The sequence below is a fragment of the Halichoerus grypus genome, chromosome 1, assembly GCF_964656455.1.
Source record: "Halichoerus grypus chromosome 1, mHalGry1.hap1.1, whole genome shotgun sequence".
Lineage (NCBI taxonomy): Eukaryota > Metazoa > Chordata > Mammalia > Carnivora > Phocidae > Halichoerus > Halichoerus grypus.
The window spans coordinates 57,494,333-57,506,744 of record NC_135712.1 but is presented as its reverse complement, the minus strand read 5'-3'; the positions used below and the strand labels follow the sequence as shown (position 1 = coordinate 57,506,744).

Here is a 12,412-nt window from a genome sequence, read left to right as displayed (position 1 = left end):
GGATTGTAAAATAACATTATGAAAAATTTTATGCCAACAAATTGGACAACCTAGAAGAAATGACTAAATTCCTAGAAACATATAACTTCCCAAAACTGAATCAGGAAGAAATAGAAAATTTGAACAGACCAGTTACCAACAATGAAATTGAACAAGCATCAAAAAACTCCAACAAACAGAAGTCCAGGACCAGATGGCCTCACAGGTGAATTCAACCAGACGTTTAAAGAAGAGTTAATACTTACTCTTCTCAAACTATTCCAAAACCAAAGAGGAAGGAAAGATACCTACCCATAGATGCAAAAATCCTCAACAATATATTAGCAAACTGAATCCAACAATACATTAAAAAAAAATCATTCACCACTATTGAACATTTCACCACATTTGACATTTATTCCCAGGATGCAGAGGTGGTTCAATATTTACAAACCAATCAATGTGACACATCACATCAATAAGAGAAAGGATAAGAACCATATGATCATTTCAATAGATGCAGAAAAAGCATTTGACAAAGTACAACATCCATTCATGATAAAAACCCTCAACACAGTAGGTTTAGAGGGCACATGCCTCAACAAAATAAAGGCTGTATGTAAAAAACCCACAGCTACCATCATACTCAATGGTGAAAAGCTGAGAGCTTTTCCCCTAAAGTAAAGAACAAGACAAAGATGTCCACTCTCACTGTTTTATTCAACATAGTACTGCAAGTCTTACCACAGCAATCGGACAAGAAAAAGAAATAAAACTCATCTAAACTGGTAAAGAAGAAGTAAAACTTTCACTCTTTGACATGATATTATATAAAGAAAACTCTAAAGACCACCAAAAAAAAAAAAAAATACTAGAACTGATAAATGAATTCTGTAAGGTTGCAGGATACGAGATCAATGTATAGAAATCCATTGCATCTCTATACACTAATAATGAAGCAGCAGAAATAAATTAAGAAAGCAATCTCATTTCCAACTGCACCACAAATAATAAAGTACCTAGGAATAAATCAAGGAGGTGAAAGATCTGTACTCTGAAAACTATAAAACCTTGATGAAAGAAATTAGATGTCCCATGCTCATAGGTTGTAAAAACAAATATTGTTAAAAGTGTCCATACTACCCAAATTTACAGATTTAATGTAATCCCTATCAAAATACCAACAGCATTTTTCACAGAACTAGAACAAACAATCCTAATATGTGTATGGACCCACAAAAGACCCTGGATAGCCAAAGCAATCTTTTTTTTTTAATTTTATTTTATTACGTTATGCCAATCACCATACATTACATCATTAGTTTTTGATGTAGTGTTCCATGATTCATTGTTTGCATATAACACACACTGTTCCATTTAATACGTGCCTTCTTTCATACCCATCACCAGGCTAATATAGCCAAAGCAATCTTTAAAAAAAAACAAAACTGTAGGTATCACAATTCCAGATTTCACATTATATTACAAAGCTGTAGTAATCAAAACAGCATGGCACAAAAATAGAAACAAATCAGGGGCACCTGGGTGGCTCAGTAGTTAAGCTCTGCCTTCGGCTCAGGTCATGATCTCAGGGTTCTGGGATTGAGCCCCACATCGGGCTCCCTACTCAGCGGGAAGCCTGCCTCTCCCTCTCCCATTCCCCCTGCTTGTGTTCCCTCTCTCACTGTGTCTCTCTCTGTCAAATAAATAAATAAAATCTTTAAAAAAAGAAAAGAAAAGAAACATAAATCAATGGAACAGAATAGAAAATCCAGAAATAAACCCACAATTATATGGCCAATTAATCTTTGACAAAGGAGACAAGAGTATACAATGGGAAAAAGACAGTCTCTTCAACAAAAAACATTGGGAAAACAGGGCAGTTACATGCAAAGAAGTGAAAGTGGACACCATACACAAAAATAAACTCAAAATGGATTAAGGACCTAAATGGGAGACCTGAAACTATAAAAATCTTAGAATAGGGGTGCCTAGCTGGCTTAGTCAGTAGAGCATGTGACTCTTGATCTTGGGACCATGAGCTCAAGCCCCACATTGTACATAGAGCTTACCTAAAAAATATATGAATAAAAAAATGAAAATCCTGGAACAGAGAACAGATGGTAGTTTCTCTGACATCAACCATAACAACATCCTTCTAATTATGTCTCCTGAGGCAAGGGAAACAAAAACAAAAATAAACTATTGGGACTATATCAAAATAAAAAGCTTCTGCACAGCAGAGGAAACAACCAACAAAACTAAAAGATAACCTACTGAATGGGAGAAGATATTAGCAAATGACATATTTGATAAAAGGTTAGTATCCAAAATATATAAAGAACTTATACAACTCAACACCAAAAAATAATGATAATAATCCAATTAAAAAATGGGCAGAAGACATAAACAGACATTTCTCCAAGAAGAATATAAATGGCCAACAAACACATGAAAGGATGCTCATCAGCACTTATTATCAGGGAAACGCAAATCAAAACCACAATAAGATATCACCTCACACCCATCAGAATGGCTAAAATCAAAAACTCAAGAAATAAGTGTTGGCAAGGACGTGGAGGAAAAGGAACCCTCATGCACTATTGATAGAAATATAAACTGGTGCAGCTACTGTGGAAGACAGAATGGAGGTGCCTCAAAAAATTAAGACTAGAACTACCCTAAGATCCAGTAATCACACTAGTGGGTATTTACCCAAAGAATTTGAAAACAGTAATTTGAAGGGATATATGCACCCCTATGTTTACTACAGCATTATTCACAATAGCCAAATTATGGAAGCAGCCCAAGTGTCCATCAATAGATGAATGGATAAAGAAAATGTGGTGTGTATATACATATATATATACACACACATTTTATATATATATATATATATATATATATATATATATATATATATAATGGAATATTATTCTGCCATAAAAAAGAATGAAATCTTGCCATTTGCAACAACATGGATGGATCTAGAGAGTATAATGCTAAGCGAAGTAAGTCAGAGAAAGACAAATACCATATGATTTCACTCATATATGGAATTTAAGAAACAAAACAAATGAACAAAGAAAAAAGACAAACCAAAAACAGACTCTTAACGATAGAGAATAAACAGATGGACACCAGAGGGAAGGGGGTGGGGGGATGGGTGAAATAGGTGAAGAGAATTAGGAGTACACTTATCTTGATGAGCACTGGAGTAATATATGAAATTATTGAATCACTATATTGTACACCTGAAATTAATATAACACTGTGCATTAACTACACTGGAATTAAAATTTAAAAAGAATAATGTTAGATGACATACACTGTCTGACTTGAAGCCTTATTATAAATGTATTATAATCAACACCAAATGGTACTAGTTTAAGATAATATAGAATAGTGGAACAGGGAAGAGAATCCAGAAATAGATTCATATATTGTGTATATATGATATTGATATTAATAGTAATATTATTAATAATATTAATATAATAATTAATTAATATTATGATAATAATCAATAATAGTATTTTCAACAAATGATCCTGAAAATCCCAAATATCTATATGGAAGCTATGAGCCTCGGCCCCATACATTATGCACAAAAATTGACTTGGAATGATGATAGACTTAAACAGAAAAATTAGAGCTATAAAAATTCTAAACGGAAACACAGATCTTGAGATAAGCAAAGATTTCTAAGCCAGGACACAAAAAGCACTAACCATAAAAGGAAATATTGATAAATTGAATGTCACTAAAATTAAAATCTTCTGCTTTTTAAAAAGACACCACAAAGAACATGGAAAAAGCAAGCCACAGACAATGGAAACGTATCACAATATCTTTATCTGAAAAATTACTTGACAATGGAACCTATAAAGAATTCTTACAACTCAAAAATAAGAAGACAAAACACCAAGTTAAAAATCGGGCAAAGGATTTGAACAAACATTTCACAAAAGAATATACAAATGGCCAATAAGCACATGAAGAAGATGCCTGATATCATTAGTTCTCAGAAAAATGCAGATTAAAATCATGATGAGATATCACCACACACCTACTACATTGGCTAAAAATAAAAATAATGAGTAGCAGATATTGGCAAGGATGTGAAGCAGCTGAAATTTCCATCATGGCTGATGAGAGGGTAAAATGTTACAACCCTTCTAACAGCAGACTGGCAATTTTCTTATAAAGTTAAACACACAATTACCATATTACCCAGCAATCTCACTCATACATACTTACCCATGAGAAATAAAAACCAACATACACAGCATCTTGTATATTCGTAGCAGCTTATTCCTCATAGCCAATGGTCTGCTCATTGTCAGCACTGGCATTTATTGTTACCTAAAAAGTTTGCTCCCCTAAAATTATGTATTTTTAGAAATATTTATATCTTCAGTTTAAAAGTTTCAATTATTTTTGATTTGTTGTCTTCTACTTTTGCAGAATCTGTAAGAATAATAATGTCTCACTGGAGCATATGACCTTTTAATATTTAATTTATGATAAGATCACACAAATATTTACTACTATACACATCTTATTAGGTGTCCAGGCAACAACATGAATCTTACAGAATTTAAATTCTTAGCTTTAATGTTATATGTAAATGAGAAAACCTTTTATCCTTAAACTATAGGTGTGCAGAATGAAATATTAAATTTATATCCTCCATTTTTCAGACATGTTTTATTCCTAAAAATCACTTGTATGAAGCTTTTAAACAATGTTGTCCTCACATTGAGTATAAAATGTGGCTAAAACTTGGACTTTCTATTACTGCCAAAAAATTGAGGGAACATTTATCTTATGAGGTAAGAGGTGTTTATATATAAACTCATCCTTCTCTCTGAATGGAATTGTATTAAAGTACTGTTATCAACTAACTATTTAGGGATTGATGTTAAACTTTATAAACAGTAGACTATGAAATTGTTTTCCTTATAGGACTGGAACTACAAGATGCAGTTAAAACTCTGTAATGTTTGTGTAAAAGATATACCAAAGAACACCAAAACTGATATCTATGATGAAACTGTGATCTATGTCATCCTCATCCATGGAGCTATAGAAGATTGTCAGTTACGAAAAGTTTATAAGGCACCTTCCTTAATTCCTATAACGTGCTATCAGGTATAGAAATGTTGATTCATGCCTTCCAGTCAATATGCCATATACCCAGACAATGTATGAACATTAGAAAAATTGTCACTTTTCCACCTTCCCATCCTCTGTGTTTCCCCTACCACTCCATAAGCACACACACCACATACACCCAAGTCACTGATTGCTTTGGCTCTAAGTAGTCCAAATACCAAGATATTCCTGTTCAATGTCAATGAAGCAGACCGAGCTGTACATTTTGGCCTTAGTTAGATTTTGGTACAATTATAAATAGCAACAGAGGGCATGTAAGTTCATTTACACATTGCAGAAGGACCACTTTCCCTGGACTGTATCAACAGTACTCTAGAAAAGTTCTGCCAGACCCATGCTGAACTGAGTATCAGGGGTATTTGCTCAGCTACTCTGAAAGTGAATGTAAGATGAAAGACTTCCCATGTTTAAGCTGTTGAGTTTTCCTGGCAATCAAAATGAGAAGCTGTGCATATGAAGAAAGAAAGAAAGAAGGCAGACTCTGTGTGTGTGCATGTGTCTGTGTGTTGGGGTAGAGGAAGAGAGGCACATGTCAGGAGGAATCAGGGGACATACAAAATATAGCTACAAAAAGTAAATTGAAAGAGGGACCTAGAGTCAATTAAATTAGGCATATATTTTTAAAGCAATGAATATATGGCAGAAACCGTGCTAGACTCTAAAGTGATCAAGACAAATGAGATTTGCGATTACCCTCAAAAGATGTCTCAACCAAGTGAAAAGAAACATACATATGTTAATGAAACATGTACAGCTATGACAGAAGTACTTAAGAGGTAGATTTGGGACAGGAGAAAAACATGAGGTGGGGATAAGAGGAATCCCAAGATGAGAAAGGGTCATAAGAAAAATTTTCTGAACAGATGCCACTGACAGGAAGTAAGACATTACACTTAACTATGGTGCTCCCTACCTCTATCCTTGAATACATAATAACAGAGCTCTACTGTGGGTGCTGATTGGGAAGTTAGATGCCCAAGCAAGAGATTCTCAAGGCAACTTAAAACCTACCCAACTCTCTCTACTCTCACAGGCAGAAAGCCCTGCTTACTGTAGATTTGGGTACCAATGTGATTCAAAGCATATCGAAAACAACCACATGTTGAAGGATTTCTTGAAGTCTACTGTTTTTTAAACTTTCTTTTGCCACATAGATAATCTCTCTGGGTGATATTTTAAAGGATCATTAATGATGAACTCTTAATCGTTTTTCTCATTTGTAAGAGAAATGAGCAAAACATTTAAAAATCAATGAAAGTATATGGAATGTTGACTTTCAAAAACCAACATATTCAGGTATTTTAAGATATCTATCTAATAGAGACATGTTTACTTTTCATGTAAATTTAGATATTTACATGATATTTAGAGAGGTCCTGAGATAGTAGCTTACCAGAGAAACATTTATTGTATGATATGTACTCAGAAATTAACTTACATTCTGTCAAACTTCAGGTACAAGGCACTGAAGATTTTACAAAGGTAATGATTGTTCAACCTTTGGTTGATGTGAAAAACTTCAGATGGAACACTAGAAAGTATGTACCTTCGCGTAAAGCATCTCTTCCAGTATCATGTGAGTTAGAGTTCTTTGAGTAATTGAGACCTAAATTTCCATTTATAAAATTTTATATATTTATAAAATAGCCATATATATATTTGGAAACTATTGAATGCATCCTACCTAGAGTATTGGAAAAGCATTTTAATTGCCATATTTGCTATCTGATGGGGAATCCAGATTGAGAATATCCATGTTGTAAGTAGGAATTATTCTACATTTCATCTATAAGAATAAACATGCATAATTATCAAAATACCATGGAAAAATTGTTAATGAGGGAATTTTTATTTTTTGAGATTTTATTTATTTATTTTAGAGAGAGCACAGGGGCTGGGATAGGCAGAGGGGTAGGGGGAGAGGGAAAGAGAGAGAATCTCAAACAGACTCCCCACTGAGGGCAGAGCCCAACTCGGGGCTCGATCTTACAACCCTGAGATCATGACCTGAGCTGAAACAAAGATTTGGAGGTTCAATTGACTGAGCAACCCAGGTGTCCCAATGAGACAATTTTTAGCTCTTCCCCCAAATTAACATATTTTATGTAGCAGTAATAATGGAAATACTGTTGTACTATCTGACTGTTCCAATTACCCACAGGCCTGGCTTTCATTCTCAACACACCTTAACATAAATGTATTCAGGATGATGGGACAATAGATTATTTTTTCTCTCTTTCCAAACTTCCTGCACATTTGTTACATAATCTTTATAATAAAAGACTTTTAAACCTTTTTTTAAAATGTGGCCCTTCTTCCCACCAATTGAAATTACCACCAATTTCAGATCATAGGCCCTGAGTGTGAATGATTTGAACCTGGCCTAATGTGACAGTTGAACTAATAGAAACAGAGCTTTGTTCCAATGCTTGAACTAACACAGTCTTTCTTGAACCAGCTGCAAGCAGACTCTATAAAGAAGACCTTCAATTTGACACAAATATTGAGGTAAATTTAAAGCAGTCTTTTTAAAAGTTTTATTTTGGAGAAAAGAGAGTCTGGAATGTACGGAAATTATCAATGTGTTTCTCTTAATCTGAAGGAGTTTACCTGCTAATCATTTTGTAGATATTGATATGAACACTGTCTCTTAGTCCAGGGTATAGTGGAAACTGCATTTATATTTTTAGGTAAATATTGATAAATGACAAAGAAAAACAAAGTTCAGAAGATACCCGGATATTTATTTTTAATCACATGAGCCACCACGCACTACTGGGGTGGCTGGCTAGGGTTGTCATGTACATGAGCCCCTCCCACTTCTCTGCCTTGGGCGGAAATTTGGACTGGTCTGAAGCCTTCACTGCTACCTCAACTACGCATCTGGGATCTTCCAACCTGGAGGCAGTTTGCTCAGTTATTCACAATGCCTGTCACAAAGCAGGAGCTCAATAATGAATGTACTAATCTACTCTGCCCCAGGCTAACCTAAGTTATCCAGAAAATCTCATAAATATTGGTTAATTTCATAGTCCCCTATGAACTTGGATATGTCACTTAGGGATCTTGGGATCTTCAAAACCCTGGGCCAACTTGGCAACAGTATGAAACACTACAGGGCCCTGGAAATGAAAGTAGGGCACAGAGAAATAGGATGGAAGTACCTCACTACATCTACACCAGCTTGCTTAGACTGAATCCTGGGGAGTTCCAGATGAGGTGGTGTCAACGTCTAGTGCGTTGGGGTCCCTGGGTAAGGGTCGCGAAATCACCAGGACACAGGGGATGCAGAGCAAAGGCAGCACTTGCAACTGCATGCTGCCGTTTATTTCCCACACAGCTATATACTTGCAGTAATCAAATAAACATGACAATATGTACTTTTAGCTAAGAAAAATGATCACATCAATATCTTTGAAAGAAAGCACACGAGGCACAGCGAGAACAATCTAAGACATGCAAGAAGAAACAAGAACAAACTATATCCTGTTTTGATCAAGCCTAAACCCGGAACGATTCTGGCCACCGTCCTTCTGGGAACAATCATGCCTCTAAGAAAGAATACCTACAATCCAATATACGCAAGAGCCGCTCCCTGCAAAACCGGGCACTGAGAACTTGCAACGTGAGTTAAAGGGGAAGAGAACATTTTCTCCTCCTAAACCAGGCCTGCCTGATTTTCCTTAAGCCCACTGCAGTTCTCAAATAACCTCGGTTGCAAGGGGCTTACAAGCCTAAGCCATCTCAAGGTGGAGAATTTATTTTTAAATCTAGTTTGTGCCGAGCTGGTCGTATTACTCCAGGAGGTGCTGATTATAATACCCACGATCTGAGTGATGTCTGCTACAAATACACAAGCCAGAAAATTGTGTCCTTTGTTGTTAAAAATATGTTTTACGTCAAGTCCATTTGCTCTATCAGCACTAGATATAAAACTCTGAGAACACACGTTCCTTCTCCCCTGAATCTCTCAACAAGCGTATGTTGCAAGAAAGGTAATTACAGGTTCTGGTGGGGGAAGTTGAAGGTGTTTCTCTCATGTCTGTCCAGTCTTCCCGAGGCCAACACTTTTCTTTAATACCCACTTCCCATCCAGCATAAAGGCAAGAAATTCACCCCCTCCCTAAACATTTTGGAGACTTTCTGGGGATGTTTTTCCTCAACCTTCCCTGGTTGTTCCTTGTTGCCTAGAACTACTGACTCAATAACATAGGGGCTGAGAGAATGGGCTCTGGCATGGGACTCCTGGTTTGCTTCCTGGTTCCATCACTTCTTAGCCATGTGAGCTTGGACAGATTTCGTAACCTATTTAAGCATAATTTTCTACATCTACAAAACTGAGACAGTAACCATACAGACCTCGTATAGTGCTGCCGTGCAGATTAAAGAAATGAAAAGTACACTGCTTAGTGTTTGGCACATAACAAACAATCTGTACACATAATTTCTATTATTCTCTTCTAACCCCTTCTTCACATTGTAAACTACTTCTCCAAACTTCTCGTGCTCCCCAGATACTAATTTTGTAAAAAATATGGATACAGGTACCTCCTCTAATTATCCCAAACACAGTTGCTGCTGAAGACTAGGAAGTAACAAAGGGAAATTACAATTTAAAAAATGAAGAAGATGAGGAGAAAACCTAAGATAAAATATTAGATGGCTTCTAGGGGCCACTGGGTAGCCTATCTTTCCCCTTAGCCTGGACGGGCTGCCAAGCTTGTAGCAGTCAGCTTAATAGCATATTTTGAAGAATGAGGAGGCAGGGAAGCTAATGCTCTCCCTGTACATATTCCCTCCCCGAAGTGCTGCTTTTTCATAATTTAAAAAAACCTGATTGCATGAGGTCGTTAATATAGAGAAAGTACTGTGGAAGCGAGAGACATTTCATTAAATGGTAGAAACATCAGCTACTGAGTCTTATAAAGACAATTGTCAAATTGTATTATTCAGTAAATGCTTTTTCTCCTTGATGTTAGATCCTGGCTATGTTTCTGGGCCAGCTCCCTTCATGCTCCCCCAACCCCTCCTCCTGCCACCACCCCAGAACTGTGGCTTTACCTTCACATAGTATAAAGGCCCATTCAGCACCCAGCAGCTCTTTACAAAGTGTTTTGGTTCCCAGGATGGGAGTACACAGTGCTGCCGTTGCTAGAAGTCCTAGTCCTCAGTTCTTTGCTCCATAGACCAGATTTGACACCTGCCCTGCTTTATAAATCTAATCTTTATTAACAGTCTCAGAATTTGACTCCTATCTCCTATCTCAATTTCTAGATTCAACAGCCTACAGGGTTACTTGATAGTATCAAGGAAAAAATGGACATCTATACGGTCGCCTAAATAAGACTCAGTGAAAATCTGGTAAGCTGCCTCAGTTTTCCTCAACACGATCTGGATCACACCTGTCCCTGGAGATACAGGCTGAAGCCAGAAGTTCATGTGCCCTTTGGTGTGACAGTATGAATTACACCCCTTTCCGCTAGTCATTATTTGTGATATGATCACTTTCCACTAGCCTGTTGATTCCTCTAATGATACTATTTCTAAATTCTAATTTGGAAAATTAACTCTAAAATAAGATTCCTTTACCTAGATTTCTGAAATAGACTCATGGTTTCCCTCTATTCCGCTACTTAATCTCACATGCAGCACGGTCATTTTTCAGGCTGCCATGTACTACGGAAGATATAAACAAGTAACAAAGATATAAACAGGTAATAAACAATGACTTCAATTTTCAAGAGTTTCTGTTCTAGTTAAGGAGGCAAAACCAATCAGAAGGCAGTTGAATAGCCATTCGAGATATACTGTGGATAGTGCCAACTGAAGCTCAAGGAATTCAAAACAGAAACAACTGCGGGTGAACGTAAACTCTTTGTGGAGAAGGAAGAGGACGTTTGGAATAGGGGACACAGGAGACCAAGACTTTTAGGGAAAAATGAGTAGACCAGTGTGGCCTTTGGTTGCTCAAAATGTAGCATCAATGGGGAAGTGTGTGTGTGTGTGTGTGTGTGTGTGTGTGTGTGTGCTTTATATGACTCTATGTTACATAAAGCATATCACTGGGTTAAAAAATGACCTTCCAATAAATCTTTGTGTCTCCATTTAAAAAATGTTAACTCTTGCATGCTACTTCCTATGACGAAGACCATATTTAAAAATAGATTCAAAGGGTCACAATAAACTATGAAAAATTATTTTTAAGAATTACTGTAATACAATCAAAATCTTCACGGGAGAAAAAATGTATACAAAATGATAAGGAAAACACTATGACTCCAATAGGCAAATTTAAGAACAGCCAATTCAGGAAAAAGACGATAACCAGAATAGGGGGGGAAGATAAGAAGTGCCAAGTTAAACAACAATGAAGTATTAACATTGACTTTTTTAAATTAACAATTTTTATTCCATGGTAACATCTATTTTCTTTGAAATAGATGAAAATAGAGTGATACTTGTTTTCTTATATTTTGCTGGCAGATGATTAAACGGAATTTGAAACGAAAGTCATAAAAATGCTCATATACTTTGACTCCATGAATTTGCTTCTGGGAATCGATCCAAAAAGAGTAATCCAAAGTAGTAAAGTAGACATATGTACAAACTGTCCTGTGCACCACTATTTCTAATGGCAAAACTTTAAAAAGAGTCCCAGTGTCCAATAGTAAGAAAGTATATAATTTCACTACTGACCATCCGTTAGAGGAAATATCATACAACCTTTAAAAAGATTGGGCATATAGTCCGATGTAAAATATAAAAAGGAAGGCAAACCTATACATACAACTTTCTTAACATGAGAAGAGGTCAGGGGCGCCTGGGTGTCTCAGTCAGTTAAGCGTCTGCCTTCGGCTCAGGTCATGATCCCAGGGCCCTGGGATCGAGCCCCACATCGGGCTCCCTGCTCAGTGGGGAGCCTGCTTCTCCTCCCTCTGCCCGTCCCCCTGCTTGTGCTCTCTCCCTCTCTCTCAAATAAATAAATAAAATCTTAAAAAACAACAAAAAAAAGAGGCCAGAAAAGATAAACCCAAATGATTCAACCAGGTGTTAGAAAGGTGAGAGTAGGGACAGGTGTGTTTACCTCTTATTTTCCGTGGTTTTATTGCTCTTGTAATGAAAAACATGATTATAAAACTCCTAAGCATTATTCAAATATAAATAGTCTGGAACTTGTCTGTTCCTTTCTGCCCCCCTTTACACTCAGCCATCCCCGTGCGGTGAAAAGGAGTGGTAGCAGCCAGAGCTGAGATCC

At 36.5% G+C, this 12,412-nt stretch overlaps 1 protein-coding gene across 1 annotated transcript in view; it reads left to right on the top strand.

The window, feature by feature from the left end:
- Nucleotides 1-10,497, top strand: part of SLC9C1 (solute carrier family 9 member C1) — a 74,198-nt gene extending 63,701 nt beyond the window's left edge. The window contains exons 23-27 of the mRNA XM_078058969.1: nt 4,683-4,814; nt 4,948-5,133; nt 6,613-6,733; nt 8,545-8,738; nt 10,432-10,497. Of these exons, the coding sequence (XP_077915095.1) occupies nt 4,683-4,814; nt 4,948-5,133; nt 6,613-6,733; nt 8,545-8,738; nt 10,432-10,497 (699 nt within the window). The remainder of the gene's footprint in view (nt 1-4,682; nt 4,815-4,947; nt 5,134-6,612; nt 6,734-8,544; nt 8,739-10,431) is intronic.
- Nucleotides 10,498-12,412: the final 1,915 nt, after the last annotated feature.